This window comes from Thalia democratica, chromosome 4 (genome assembly GCF_965202585.1).
Source record: "Thalia democratica chromosome 4, ktThaDemo2.hap1.1, whole genome shotgun sequence".
Taxonomy (NCBI): Eukaryota; Metazoa; Chordata; class Thaliacea; order Salpida; family Salpidae; genus Thalia; species Thalia democratica.
The window spans coordinates 38,557,850-38,574,086 of NC_139168.1; the positions used below are offsets into that span (position 1 = coordinate 38,557,850).

General features: G+C 28.3%; 1 protein-coding gene across 1 annotated transcript; it reads right to left on the minus strand.

The window, feature by feature from the left end:
* Positions 1-5,906: 5,906 nt before the first annotated feature.
* On the minus strand, positions 5,907-15,731 carry LOC145834230 (uncharacterized). Its single transcript, XM_082941606.1, has 8 exons — positions 14,709-15,731; positions 12,672-13,209; positions 11,218-11,439; positions 9,824-9,923; positions 9,274-9,471; positions 7,461-7,538; positions 7,007-7,282; positions 5,907-6,574 (listed from the first exon to the last, which is right to left on the minus strand). The coding sequence occupies exons 1-8, from the start codon at positions 15,698-15,700 to the stop codon at positions 6,393-6,395; spliced, it is 2,586 nt and encodes an 861-aa protein (XP_082797732.1). The 5' UTR covers positions 15,701-15,731; the 3' UTR covers positions 5,907-6,392.
* Positions 15,732-16,237: the final 506 nt, after the last annotated feature.

Below are 16,237 nucleotides of genomic sequence, written 5' to 3' on the forward strand. Positions count from 1 at the left end.
TATATATCAAAAAAGTATGTAGAGTATATAGCTTGTATTAGTATAATATTTTGTAGTGTCGAAGGTTTGTATAATTTTTTTAATTACAATATATCCTAGTTTTTATTTTTTCACAAACTTTGAAACTTGAATTAAATGAATAAACCTAGAAGTACATAAGCAACTTACAAAAATAAATTACTTTTTAGTTAACTATACTTACAAATTAAACATTGAAAATGGTTTAAAACTTAAAGATAAATGAAATAAGTAATACTAGTAACCTTTTAGATTTTTTTTCTCTTAAATAAAGTTTTGTTTTATGAAACAAATTCAAGTAGTTTAACATGAATTCCTTTAAATGTACAATTTCAGTTTTTGCTTTATATCATAGTCATTATTATCTAATAAAATATCTTTTCACTAAGTTAACATTTTTAGCTGCGAATATTCTTACTGCAAAAGCTTTAGCATAATTAGATTGTTATAAAACTTATAGCAGAAAATATTTTTAATTTAGTTTAAAAAAGTAAATTAAGCTTAAATCTTTAACAAACCAGTTAAACTGACCTTATTTTTTTTCATTTAATAAAAATTTAAGGTATATAAACAAATAAATTTTCGATAAAAATTTTCATAAGAAAAAAAATTGTTAAAATAAGTAAGTAAATTGTAAATTAAACACTTATGTAGTTTTTCACTTTAATAAAATTTTTGCAGGAACAAAAAAAAATTTTGACTTTAGAAATATAAGGCAAGACGTGAAAGTTAGTTAAAACTTAAAAAATTAACATGCATTATTAAAGTTTTAAAATTAAGTGAATTACTCAAGCGTACGATTTTGGCATATAAATTTCTTTTTTCTTCTAGCTCTCTCACTTTTGCGCTAAAACTTTGCGTCTATTTGTAAAGTTCTTAAATGAAGAGAATAACTCGAGCGCGCTCCAGCGTACCACTCACTTTTCACTTTACTTTCTTTTATTTCTCCAAATTTCTCTCAATTTACTATAGAGCTTTAAAGCGCGTGTTTACAATTAAAACAGCTGTATTTAACTGCCATCTTGATTATACCATGTCTGACCCTGAGATATAACCAGTATTATAAAAGTTTCTGATACAAAACAAGTGGATAAAAAAGAAAATTTTAAAGATATTTTTTTCTAAATTTCTTAAAATGTACAAAAATATAATTTTTCCTTTATTTAAAATAAATTAATTTAAACTTTTAGACAACAGCTTTTTTAACATCATACACAGTTTTTAGAAACCCAACTTTTATAAGTAACAGTTTGAAAGTTTATGACCTAATTTAAAATAAATTATTTTATAAGATAAAAACTATTTGATATATAATTATATATCTATTTCCTACAAGTTGTTAAAAATTAATTATTACTCAGCTTTGAATTATTTTAATTTTAATATAAATTTTTTAAAACAGAATCTAGAGACCCTGCATTTGTAACAGTGGATTTTAATAATCAAATACTTTTTTAATAAAAAAAACAACTTTTTAACTTCAGTTCAAACTTACTATAATTTTTGTCCTTTAGCAACCAATAAAATGTTTCAATTCTATTTAGTTTTTTAATACATAACTACAAAAAATAAACATAAACTAACTGATAAAAATTGAGAATCTTAAGGAAAATTTCTAAAATATAAGTGAAAATAACTAGTAAACTAATTTGCTACATAAGTTGATGAACTTTTCAACTCTACTGGTTGATCCAACTAAGCTTTTTGATTTGTTCACTTTTTAAGTAAATAAGAAACAACTTTTACTAAAAGTTTTAAGTTTACTAAGATTTAGTTAAACTAATCTTTTTGTATAGTGAGGTTAACATAGTATTAACTGTTTATTTATAATTAATATTTATTATTTTAATTACTAATTTTCTTTTATTTTATTTTATCAACAGTTAACAATTACTTTTTTTTGAAAGTTTTTTTTTTCTTGAATCATTAACATCATAGGATAGGTTTAGATTGATGAATTTTTTACAAAATGTTAGCATTTTTCCTGGTAAAAAATAAATTATAGCTGTTATACTACCACGATGCACAAACAAGACTGTTCACTTTTCGAATCTTAATCCTTATAAAATTTATTAATTAAAAAAAAAAAACTCATGAACTTTTGCATCAAAGCCGGTACACGAGCGTGAACTTGGCTTTTTTTGTAATTTTTCTTTTAACCAAACTTTAAAACCAACTATTTTCAATTTCTTTAATGCTAACTTGAAACTTTTTTTTATTCTAAAGAACGTTCTTTTGTTTTGCTTTTCACAATAATTTTCATCGAATTGGGGTTTTACTTTTGTAGTGGGGCCCCTTTAAAAATTTAACGTTTTTTCGCATTTTTTTATTTAACACCTATTTTTTCCGAAAATAACTTTTTTATTCAAATTTAATTTCTTTAACATACTTATTGAACTGATTTAAATAATATTAATTTATTTTATTTTTATTTTTTTTATCAAATATTTTTTTATAGCATATGCCTAAATCAACTTTTCAGCAAAATTCCAAATTTGCACGATTTTTGTTTTCTCAGTTCATGGTTTTATCGCAAAAATATAATAGTTCTATAATAATTTTCATTTTTAATGGACTTATATATTTAAGTTTTACCACGTTATTATATTTTTTTCTTAACTTATTGTTATTTTTTTAATAACCCCTCAAGTTACGTAAAAAAAGTACTCAAGTGCTAATAATTTAGGTAAAATTTGTATGGATTAATGGGTAAATATTATATATTCTATACTTTATTTTTCGAAAAGCACGCCTGCATTAGTGTCCCTCTCCACGCTTCGTCCGTGGTCTGTACTCTGTACTACTGGCTAAAATTTTCAAAATATAATCTACGGACATTAAAATTTATTCCTAAGCAAAAAAAACATTGGTTTGACCAAAGGGTTGCACAGAAACTGTAAAATGTATTTAGAAACTGCACAGTAAAAGCAAACAATATAAAGTTATCAGTAAAATTTGAACAACTAACAAAGTTCTCTAAAAATCTTCTAAACTTACGTATCCTGGAAAAAAATCAAATTAACAATAAAAAAAGTTATGAACCGAAGTATAATTTTTTAATAAAAGTCTATACATTTAGTCATGTTTATTTAATCTTAAACTTATAACCATTAAGTATGTTTTTTTTTTGATGTCTACCTTTAAAACTTGTTTTGATATACATAAAAGAAAGCCCATAACATCAATCTCAAATGCTAAACTTCAATAAATTTCCTTGTAAATAATTGAATTACACACTTTTTACCTATTTTTACACGTATTATTATTACATTAAAATTATCTTAGCAAACAATTGTGTATACTTTTATTATAGGTACTTGTTTTTATTCTGCATTAAAACAACCTTGTATCCATAATCCTAATGAAAAACTAATAGCTACACGTTATCATAATACTTGTTAAACTTTATCATAAAATTTCAGTTATTTTTGTATTTTTTTGTTTAGTAATATCATTTTATATTTGCTTGAGTTTAAACTATGTTATCTCTTGCTACCCAAGCTTTTTTTGCAGCTTTTCTATACATGGTTAGGTGCATAGCACCGAAACCTAATAGTGAATAGTAGAGCTTATTTGAAATTCTACGTTCCCAACTGGGAATTGATTATTCTCTCAAGAATAAACTTGCTGCTGACAAAATTGTTTAACAATGCAACTTAAATAATCTATTTATAAACTGTCCTTCAACCTTACCGAATAATACCAAGTAAAATACTAAGTTATTGAGCTTTCTTTAAGTAAAACTGTTTGCTTTAAAAAATACAAAATTTCAGATTATATTTAGTTGTAACAAAATCTAAGGCTTTAATTGTATATTTTAAAAACTTATAGAACAAGTAGAACTAGCTAGTTCACTAGTTGATTTTTATACAGTTACAAAAGTTTTAAATAGTATGTATTTTCCGCAGGTGCCAATTTTGCATTACTATTGTAACAATGAGTTTTTTTACGGGTGTGATGTTTTCGCACGAGTCTATATGTTTTCATAAGTGACACTTTTTTAAACTGTGTTGTATTAGAGTAAACATTTAAGTCCGGACTACTTTTTACGGTAAAACTTTACTGGTTACAAATACTGGTTTTTCTAATAGACACTGTAATATAAGCAAAACAAAAATAGTTGGGATTTTAGAGAAAAATAGATGGTTTGAATTTAAAGTTTTTAACTGTTATAAACTTAGACTTAATTTTTTTTATTAGAACATGGGTTTAAGCCTTAGACTCAAAGGACAATGAAAATGACTTTTAATATCTAGTGTTTACGGGCTACGAATATAGCGTTAATAGTCAAAGAAAAAGTTGGAAAAGGTTAGAATTCACCGTAGTAAGTGACAAGCTTTCAAAAGTTCCAGTTGTGAAAGTTTGTGACTAACAAAATAATGGACAGTCGTACAAAAGTGGCATCCAGTAAAAGTGACGACTTTTGATCTGTGCAACCTGACACCTACCCTTCTTGATGTAATTATAGATTATTAATCAATTTGTTTGTATATTTTTCTGATGATAACAATACACTTGAAATTAAAATGGCATATTTAGCGATGAAAAATGCAAAAACTACATTAAAACGAACATTCTAACTTTTTTGCTGCACATTTGTTACTTTTACTTAGTTTCTTCTTTAATTAAAGCGTTTAAAATGTCATAGACTACTGTGTTTAGGTTTTAAATTAAACTTTGTACTAATAGTATAAATGAAACGAACAGAAACAAAAACTCAAAGAAGAAATGTTGATTCTTTTGAAAATTAAATTATTATAAAATTATAGTCATAAAATTTCTAAAAGTCAATACTAAATTAAGTTAAATTTTGAAGTGATAAAAAACTAAAAGTTTTTATAACTTTAGATTATATTTATTCTTATCTAAGTGAGAAATAAAATTAACTTAAACCTACATCTTATTTACAAAAACATAAAACTTATTTATAAAACTTAAAGACTCAGAATATAGAATCAGTAGTACTAGGAATAAATGGAAAACAGTTAAAACTATCATGTTTGTTTATTTCAAAAGAAAGAGCAAATAAAGGTGTACTATTAACAAACTTTGATAAAACAATATTTTTCTTAGTTTGTATTTTGTTTAAACAAGTGATTCTGATAGTGTTTTTTTAGAAATCTTTTAGGCATTTCAATTGATAACAACACATAGCTTCATTATTAGTATATAAATCTGATACCTTTGCTTTAATTGAAGTCAAAAGACAGAAACAACTTACAATTCTGTGTACTCGCTTATAGTATGTTTACTTTCACAGACAGTATCAAATAAGCAAAACGATTTTAATATTTTTTAAAAATAATTTCACGATCTAACTAATAAATATACTTGTGTTTAGGGTAAAACATCTTACTGTAAAAGTTATATAGTTATATTTTATAGTATTACATCTTTTTAATAAGTAGTAAAGTGTAAGGTATCTACGCGTTTCAATACTTCATAACTAAATTTATATTACTGCATATTACGACTGTAATATTTTCAATTTAAAAATGTCTTTAAAATCTTTACTAAGAAAGTTCCTGGTGCATAAATTAAGATCAAAGTTTTATTTCATTTAAAAGTAGTTATAGTTATTTTAAAAGAACAAATCATTTGATTTGTATAGGATAATTTTTATCCAAACAGATAACGCCAAGCAGAATTTTTTTTAACTGTTTAATGAGTTTTGTTTTTCGTTTAAGTAATTTAGGTAAGTGTCCAGTCAATTATAACTTTCAACACGTGATAACTGCAATTGTAAAATATCCTCTCAAAAAATGTAAGCGTCTTCAATTAACTAACTTTCAGCAGCAGAATATTGTAAATTTATTAAGACTATTAAGACAAACGAAAGTTTAAGGATTTTTTTTTTTTGTAATTGAATTTTTTCTCTACTTTTAATAAAGAACGTTTTATTTGAAAATATTAATTAAAGACTGACATTATAATATAATATGGACTATATGTATGTCTATTTATTAGAATTTCACAAATTTTTCTAAGAATTTGCACCATATAAAATAAAGTAATTTTATATCAAACTTTGGTTACAGAAATAATTTACCATTTATTTTTATTTATAAACGATAAAAAAATCTATAGATTTAAAATTTTAAATTAACTAAGTACAATAAGTAAAAAAGTGTTTATTTTAGGATTAACTTTTACAGCTTTCAAAATAAAAGCTTACAATTTAAAAAAATAAACAATAAAAAAATCTCAAAAATTTGCTAAGAAAAGTTAAACCTTCTACATTAAAACTTAAAAAAAACTTTTGTGTCTTAAAACTTTTCAAATCTACCCAAAACAAGAGTAGTCCTAAGACTTGCAAAACCATTATCGTTCACTCGTTTTATAACATTCTAAGGTGCAAATAAACTCCTCCTCCCTTACTCTACAATTTCAAGTTGTCCCTCTTCGTCAGATGAAAACTCAGGTTCAGAATTTTCTTCAGGTACTTTCTGCTGTTTGGTTGCAGAAGAGTTTTCGCTCGTAAAATTGCTTTGGATCTCGCTTTGAGGAGTTTTGTGAAACTGCACAGGTGAGTTCGTTTCACTTCCCTTTGGCAAAGCTATTAAGAAACGTTGTTTTAGTGATTTGAACTGAAAGGTTATCAAAGAAAAAATAAAAGTAAATAAAAGTGATAACTAGTAAGAAACATGTGTAAGTCATTAAACAAAATAAGTTAGTGTTCAAGTTTTTTTATCAAAAAATGTTTAAAAATAATTTTTGTTTCTGTTTCAACTAACTTATATTCATATTCTCTTACTTTGCAGTTCTTTAAAATAAACTGTTTTGTTAGTAGTAAAAGTATGTTTCTAAAATTATTTATTATAGTTAAAATTAAATATTAACAATTTTGATAAAGTAAAAAAGTTAAAAGTTAATTTTGAGATACTTCTTCTTTAATATTTAAAAAGTTTTTTGAATTGACATTATTTAAAAACCTATCAAATAATTTAAAATATATTTAAAATTTTGTACTAATACGTTTAAAATTTACAGGTTTGTTGTTGAATCGTGCTTTCATCTTGAACCTTTCCCTCCGGCTGAGGTGGTACAGCATAAGCTGATTTTTTAGTGTGATCCCACTTAGGTCCGAGAGACCTCGCAAAATGCTCCTCAACCAACTTTTCTTGGTCACTTTGCGCGTTGAAAGGTGCTTGGTCAACCTTGGGTGGCTTATTGGGCATTTGGGACGGACGATATCTCAGCTCGGTCTCTTTCCCAGACTCGTGGTTGTTGTTGTTCAGCAAATGATTAGGCTGCTCCGTAGGTCCTGTGAAATTCTAATTGTTTTAAAGGATATCTTTAACATACACAAATACAATGACTGTTTTTTGGGTTTAAAAAAGAAACAAGCTACATTATATGTGTTGAATTTGTTTTTATTTTTTAATTTTTAAAAACTCAACTTATTTATTATAATTTTTGAACTGAAATAACATGTAACTTACTACTAGCGTTTTGTTGTTCTATAAATCGTGGGCTGCTTGCATTGTGTACTGGGTATGCTGGTTTTCTCACCGCTTCCGCTGTATAAACGTTTCCTTTTTATATTATTGGATAAAGAACAATATATTATTGGATCAAAAATATCCCTACAGCATTGGTTTATTTGTTTATTAAGGTAGTATAAGGTTGTTATTTCTTGTTTCGACCTTCATTATGAATATATTAAAAATAGTTGTGCTGCTTGAAACAAAGTAAAAATAGTTCTTAACCTTTCTAATATGTATATATATTTCAGCTTCTACAGAGCCCACTTGAAGGGCTTTAAAAAAATTTATTTAGAAAATTAAATTTTAAAGTTTCCAGAAAATATGTTTCATATAGACAAAAAAAAATGTTATTGTTTTTATGAATCACATGTTCTGGAATTTTTAAAATCGCATTTTCCTAATAAAACATATATACATTTATATTTAATTATTTATCTTTTGAAGTTAAGGTATTTAGATAATCTTACTGCAAATATTTTTTATTAGGACACTTTAGTTTAAAAAACAATAATTATATAAAACGATATAGTTTTTATTTAGCATCAATTAAAAAATATTTAACTATGGTATTTTATAAAAAGCTATTTATGTATTAAATTTGTATTTTTTCTCCTATTTAAATTTAAGTCGATTATCAAAAACATGTCTCGGTGTTTCCACATATAAAGATGTAAGTATGCAATAAAGGGATTAAATTTTACAATCGAACTACGTCAAGTTTTGAGATAACGTCAAGATATTTAAAAAAAGTTCTTTCACAATTATTCAAACGAAATATAGAATGCTGGGAGCTTAAATGGGTTATAACAGTGCTTCTGAACCTTTTTCTAGTGGCGGAACCCTTTTCCAAAGCTCAACTTTTCCGCAGAACCTCTAATTTTAGTTTTACATAAAATGTTTAATTTTTTAATAAAATTTTTTGAGTTTCAAAAGGCTTTGCGGAACCCCTGAGAGGCGTCGCGGAACCCTAGGGTTCCGCGGAACCCCGTTTCAGAAGCACTGGGTTATAACATTAACCTGGATTTAAAAGTCATTTGTTTGTGCTTTTAATGAAATAAGCTGGTTTTAGGCTACAAATTAAAAAAAAGTCTAGTACTTTTTGAGCAAAGTAACCACTTTTACAGTTTCAAAATTAACTACAGCTATTTTTTTTTAAATGCTGGTAATGTGTAGAAAAGTCTGTACTCATACTTGCAATTTAGTAGGTAAAATTTATTTCCTATGAAAAAGCTTAGAGTTTTATATAACTTTAGCGAATTTTATTGAAACATTTTAGTTTATAGTCTACGTAAACAAAACATTTAAACATTGATTTTGTTTACTAAGGTAAAACTAGGAATGCTAAAAACTCAACCGTATTTTATATTTATAGTTTATTATATTTTTTAACAGTTTTATACTTGCTAATTTCAGTTCTTAACCGTAAAACTGAAGCTTAAGTTTCTTTAAATTTAATTAAACTTTTTTTTTCTAAATGTCACTTAAATTTTCGATTAAGGCAACCCAATTTAAACAATAATTTATTAACTATAAAAAACAAATTTACAAGTAAAAATCAAATACTGTGTTAGTTTGTTTTTGACACTTTTGTTATAACGCTATTTAGTTCGATTTTTTTAATTTCTATATATATTTTAATGTTGCTTCTAAAGAAATAATCGAAAGCTTCTAATTCTAAAAAATCACAAAACAACATAGACTGTGCCCTAGAGAGATTTGAGGGTTATATTTTATACCTAAAGTCTGTTTTAATTTATTTAAAACGTACTTGTTGGATGATCTGCGCTTTGTTTCGGAGAAACATTTATTCTCGGACGTTTTGAAGCCAGCTCCGCCAGTTCATTCATACTGTGGCGTTTTTGAGCAGAATCTTCGATGGAGCTGGGACGTTTTAGGGACACGTCATCAACTGAGCTTGGATGTTTTCCATTGCCATATTTGTGATGTTGATAGGGATAACCGTGAGCTGAATTGTTTATGAATCTAATTAAACGAGAGCTGAACCGTTAAGCATTGATAGCATGTTTCAAAATAAGATTTTGTTACAGATATTGTATAAAAGAATTTGTGGAAAACGTTCTTTAAATAAAATATTTTCTTTGGACAGTTTGAAGCAGGTTTTTGTACAGTATTTCACATTTATGTTTTAGAAGTTCTTTGCTAACAATTGATTTATTTGTTTAACTATCTTTAAAACTAATGATTACTGTTTATTTGAAATAATGAGAGCTATAAAAAAAAAAGAAAACTGTTTATACTTTTTAAGTTTAACAAAATAATTTTAAAATTCATAGTTTCAAACTTAAAAATCAACGAACCATTATTGATACTTGTTGTGGGTACGTGCGGTCTGTGCATTTGCGTTTCACTTTTTAACATGGCATTTACCTTTTCATGATGATTTTGTTCTGAGCTTTCCTAAAATATTTTCTTAAACATAAACATTTAAAAACATAGTGCAGACAAAACACGGTGCAATTGGTAAATGCATCAACATTTGCATTATTGTATTTGTTATCTAAATATTTATATAGGCTAAACAAACATAAATAATGTATAATATAAACATTAAAATATCTTACCGCCTATCGTGTAAAATTAAAACTTTGAGGTACAAAATTGTGAACAAGTTAATTAGTTGTGACAACTACATTTAACGACGTATAAGCGTAACGTTTAAATTTTGAAAAGCGTAAGCTTTTGAATAGTCGGAGATTATAACGTATGTAAAATTAGCGGTTGGAAAAATGTAGAACGAATAGGCTGTCATGACAAGTTTCAGGAATGTTGGCAACTTGGAAAATTGGGCGGATGAGGTTTTAGTGGATTATCGCGAGGAATTTTAGCAAAGTAATTGAGAAATCAAGCGATTTTGCAAATTTAAGATGTTTTTAGCTGAACCTGCGTAAAACATCTGCTTGTTTGATGTCAAAAACACATGTATTAATAACACTACTAAATAAATCAGTTTTAGGAGTAATAATTAGCATAAAAAGTTGTTTGTAGTGCGTTTTGAAAAATTCTGACTGATTAAAAAAAGCTGCTATCAAATCAAACACTAAGTAAATTACCGCTTGTTATGATTTTAACACGGTAATTTTATTTTTTAATATTTTCCTTTTTTTTAATAAACTACTTATTTTAAAACATTCTACTAGTTTGTAAACAGTTTATAATACAAAAATTATGTTCTATAAAGATATTTTTAGTCTAATACATGCAATCCATTAAACATTTTTGCGTTGCTTTCTCTGTATTTGAAAGATAGTTAATAAAAATAAGTGAAATAACTAAATTTGTAAGTAGTTTAACTTTAAAGTAGTAATACAAATGTAAGTATCAGAAGAAAATTACGCTGCTTTGTACTAACTTTCGGTCTGAATTAAATATGATTGCAGATTTTTATATTCAAGAGCTTACTTTAGAAAATAGAAGACAATTAGATTTATTATCAATAAAAATTTCTACAATTAGCTGCTAAAATTGAAAACAGATGGTCAAAGAAGTAGCCTTAATTGCAATAAAAATACATAAAAAATACTTGCAAAAAACTGTTCAAAGCTTTTTTTTTTATGGAAAATTTCTTAGCATTATTATTTTGATATCAACATATTATTTTTTCTTTTTTTTTTATAACTAGTAACCTAAACATTATTGTAGCTTTAAGGATTCAAAAAACTGTATTTTAGAGTGAAGAAACAATAAAACTAACAGTGGTTTGTATTCCATTTCCATTATTAGGCACAGAAGGGTGGCTTATAATGTTACCCGCACCTGTAAGTTGTTTAAAACTCTCATTCAACATGAGACCCTGTAATGCATGAGGGTTATGGATTCCAGGCATTCCAGGAATTCCGGAAAGTCCCTGCATTTTCATTGTTTCTTGAAAAAGTTTGTGCATGCTTGGATCCATATGATGCATCATATCAATCATCTGTATAAAAGTTCAACATTTCTAAACTACTTGGTTAATCTTTTTCTTTTAATCTATAGTTACTATTTGAATGATATTTTTATATTACAATTTTATTTGTTAAAAATACAGAAATAAGTACTTGTAAATTTTGTATAGAAGTTAACTTGAGTTTTTTATCTTTTTAAACTACATTATTGTGTTAGCTTTTAACCTTTGCAAAAGTTCTAGTATTAGTAATAACTATAAGTAAGAATATAATTCAATATTTTATAAAAATAGTTGTATAGTTTTTTAATTCAGCTGAGAAAATAATAAAAAACTCAGCTCGATCTTTTTTTTTTAAAGTCCAAACTAATACATGTAATATGAGTAAGAGCAGCAAAAGGCTGATAGAATAACTTAAGACAGTTTTCGCTGCTTCTTTTTCTCAGCGAGTTTTCAACTGAAACTTCTTCAAAAGCTTTCAAGCGTATATACTTTAACTAAGGCGGTGTTTTGTAGTTATCAACACAATAAAGCCACTTTAGTACTCGAAGTGATAAAGTTGCTGTTAGAAAAACCGCGTGATTTTTTGACGCGTGATTTTATTGAAATAAATTTTTAAGTAGCTAGTCATTACAATAAAAGTTACAGTAAAGAAGTGTTTATACAGTGAAAATTAATATTCTATAATGTTTTAAGTTTAATAACTTCGTTGGAACATTTACGTTAATGCGATTTTTTATATTTGAGTGTAGTAATTTTTTTAAATAAAAGGATAATTGCAACTAACTTAAAAAATTCTGATCTTCACTTTTTGTAAAATCTCATTTTACTAAGTTTTAAATTTAATTGTGCTGGTTTCTAACAACAATAACATTGATCTATAGATGTTAAATCAATTAGACTAAAAAAAATTAAAAAAATTTTAATTTTTTTTGGTTAAAAGAAATCAAACGGACCTTAGTTTATTAAAAAGATATATATATCAACTTATTTGATAACATAGATCAAATGAGGTTTTTTTAACTTAGGCAAATATTAAGACAATATAAGCAGAAGCTTTGAAAATTTTTAATGATTGTTTAGAAATTTTTAAACTGGGACAATAAATTAATCAGTTTTGCAACAACTTGTTTAAAAAAAATAGTAATGATTTTAATACAAAATCTAGTTTAAAAGATGTCTTTAGTTTTAAACTGTAATACCCTTTGTTTTAAACAACTTTACGTAACATTTATGTTTTTTAACCAATGAAAATAAAAACACACCTCATTTCCTGTTTTTGTAGCTTGCGGGTTGGCTCCTAGGAAAGGTTTTTGAAGGGCGGAAGGAGGGTATCCAGGGAAAGGTTGAGGCGGATACGGCACTGGGTACTTGCTGCTAGGTTGCGACACTTGAGGCGCACTCGTCTTATGCTTTTGTGACGTCACGATGTAGCTGTTTTGTGATGTCACTTGCTTTCTCGAATCCGGAGTCGGCGGCGCGCTTATTTTAGCTGTGGAGTGCGTAGGCAGAGGTCCTCCAGCGTAGGGGGGTGGCGGACGAGACGGGGATCCGTGCCTGTGCTGTTTCGGGTATTGCGCCTTCTGCTGACCTTTGTGATGATCGGCCAGGTTCGGAGTTCCCGGGTGACTGGAGCACTTTTGCTTTATGCTGGCCGGGTTGCGCTCGTACTTGGGACTTGGCACCACCCTGTTGCTCGGAGTGCCCGGTTTGTAGGTCGGATGCAGCGCTGATACCATTCGGTGTTGAGGCGGAGATGTTATCATATTCTGAGTTGGAAGTGTCGGTCGCACTGGCGGGTATCTGATTGAATTAAAATTGTTTGTGATTTAGTAGGTACAAGTTTGTTTTGTATGAATGAAAACTTAGAGATTGGTTTGTATGAAAACAAATAGTTTAAAATTTATTTAAATAATACCTTCAATACATTATTTTTCATTGGTGGATGAAAGTAATTAATGTTAACTTAGAAATAGTAAAAACATTGTTATACCTTTAAGTTATAATGTGTTGTTTATTTTTCAACAATTTTGAGTTTAATAAACTTTTAGAAAAATTGTCTTAATTACATAACCGCTGAATAGTTTACTTATAGTTAAAGATAGTGATTGCTTTTTATGAAAAAATGTACTCTCATAAAAAGTTCAACAACAGTTTTCTCTTTACAACCGTACTAAGCTGTAAATAGGAACCTCTCCGGTTACAAAAAAAAATTCTTAATGGAAACTAAGTTGTAACGCGTTAAAGAAATCTAAAACTCTTGAACTGGAAAGCACAATTGAAATATAATCATTCATAAAAAACTTAATACCCTACGGTAATTCATGCTTCTTGTTATGTGTATTGAAATATCAGATTACAGAAACATACCCATTTCCTTATTGAAAAACACAATTAGAAAATATCAATTTTAATTATGTTAAAACCTGTGTTTCTCGAAAATTTCACTTAACTGTTAGTGAAAGCTACTAAACATTATGTACAGATTAAGGCAAAAAAAAAATCTAATTTTATGATTAGATATCCTGTGTTATAGAATCATTTTATAGTAACTTAAACTTTATATAATTTTATCAAATAAAAATTAAACTTGGTTTATTCAATCTGTACTATTTTGTAGTTTTAATTAGCTTACAGTATATAAGTCTTGCATACAAAATTATTTAAAACATTTACCCTACTCCTAAGTACTTAAACATAACTACTTTTAAATACAAAAATAAAAATAGTATCAAATCAGTGTTAAATATCCAAATCTAACAGTTTGTATAAACTATATTTTACTTGTTTATAGTTACTGCAAGCAGAAACGCGTGAACAATCCTAAGCTTTCAGACACACGACATGAAAAATTTATGAATTTCGCGCGCTTAACTGAAAATTTAAAAATAACCGTTTTAAATTATACGGCTTGCGTTTATGTTTTTTGCTTAAAAGTTTTATATTAATTTGTTTCTACTTTCAAACAATAGTCTATCTATAAACCTTTAAAATTTCTTAAATTCTAATAATCAGTATTTTTTTTTAAATTTACCAAAAATCAATTAATACACCTAAGTTTTTATGATCTGTATTAGAATGTTTTCGTATAAACAACTTACCTTGATGCGTCTGGTCTTTGTTTAATGATTGTGTTAATATTTTTAATTGCTTAAAATCTTAAAGCTTAGAGAATAGTTTATGTATAATTCTTGAACAACTAATTACATATTATTTATTGATTACACCAAAAATTAAGTAATACACCTAAGGTTTTTCAAGCGGTGTTAAAATGTTTCCACTACAAATTATAAACAACTCACCTTGATGCGTCAGGTCTTTGGGCAGAACTGTCTCTTTGATGACTCTGCTGCTGCTGTGGCGCGGCTACGTTGTTCTGTGACGTCACAGAGCTAACGTTTCCTGTGCTTCCGTTTCTCGGAGGCTTGACCGCTGGCTTCAGCTGCTGCTGGTGAGGAGGTTGCGAGTTTTCTCTTCTCTGAAGCTGCTGAGGCGGCGTCCTTCTCACCGGAGGAGGAACCGGAGTTCTCTGGTGCATCATCGGCGGTTTGCTTTTCTGCTGCTGGTGCATGCTTTGATGTTGAGACACCTGAGTAGGAGGTGGGTTGCTGGGGGTGGCAGGATTGGCGGCGTAGTTCTGCAGCTGCTCAAGGCTCGGAGTCCCATGGAAACCACCCAATCCTCCGTACATCTGGCTAAAGGCCATGTTGACGCGTTGCATGTCCATTAAAGCGGCCATCTGGGCGTTGCTGGAACTCAAACTCGGGTCCATCATTTGTTGAGCGAGCAGGGTTGTGGCAGCGGGGCTAGCCATCATCTGCATCAGATAATTTCTACTCATAATGTCTTGATGAGTAGGAGCACTACCTGATGCAAACTGTCCGTACAAGCTCGGCGGGATATTTGCCGTTGCGGCCATCATTTGCGCTGCCAGTAGGGGGTTTTGAAGTTGCTGGATGCTCGGGTAGCCGCCTTGTGCCATCAACGCTGCTTGCGCCATCATCTGCTGATCCAGTCCTCCAGGAAGCTGCGGATGGCCTCTGAGATACGAAGAGCTCGCTGCCAAGTTGGCGGCCTGCTGCTGCTGGGACGTGGACTGGCCGGTCTGCTGAGTTGCCGCGGCCATCAGCTGCTGAGGGTATGGCGTGTTTTGAGAGTTTTGAGCTGCAAACTGCATGGCGAGGGCCTTCAGTTGGTCGTTGTTTGGCATTAAGGGGTTGACAGCGGGCGGAACCCCACTTGAGTTAGGGTTGCCCCCAAGCTTGCCCATGTTGTAAGGGTTATTGTGAGCCATTAAACTTATTCTAATGAAAAATGTATGCTTTTATTCACTGGCAAATTATATTAGAAAATTTATGTAAAATTGTTAGTTTAAAATCTTAGCAAATGTTTATCTAAATTCTAATGTATGATGAAAGGTTTCATGTCTTTATTTTTTTAGTAAAACAATACTTCAAACAATACTTTATTTGTTAAAAATCTTTCAAAAATGTAATTTTTTTAATTGGTTATACGTAAGGTACAGTATAAAAATATAAATAAGTGACGTTTTATCGTTCATAAAATAAGTAAGTTCAAGTGTTATAAAAAAACTGCAGAAAAAAACAAAAGCAAGAACAAAACAATTTCTAAACAAATATGTAAGTATACTAAAAAAACTTTAATACCTACATACTAAAACATTTACTTGAAAAAGTTAATACAATTACAGCTCAAAATAAGTAAAACAAATAGCTTATAATTTCAACTATATATCTATTTTAATTTTAACTAGCCTTTAATTTTCAACTTCCTTTTTCTGACAGAAAAATTGTTATCAATTTATAAACTA

Excerpts from the sequence above, each read along its gene's own strand:
- LOC145834230 (XM_082941606.1), bottom strand. The coding sequence starts at position 15,700 with ATGGCTCACAATAACCCTTACAACATGGGCAAGCTTGGGGGCAACCCT. Across the intron at positions 9,472-9,823 it reads CACAACAAGTATCAATAATG|CTCACGGTTATCCCTATCAA; the intron begins GTTCGTTGATTT and ends TAAACAATTCAG. Across the intron at positions 6,575-7,006 it reads CACGATTCAACAACAAACCT|CTTTGCCAAAGGGAAGTGAA; the intron begins GTAAATTTTAAA and ends GTTTCTTAATAG.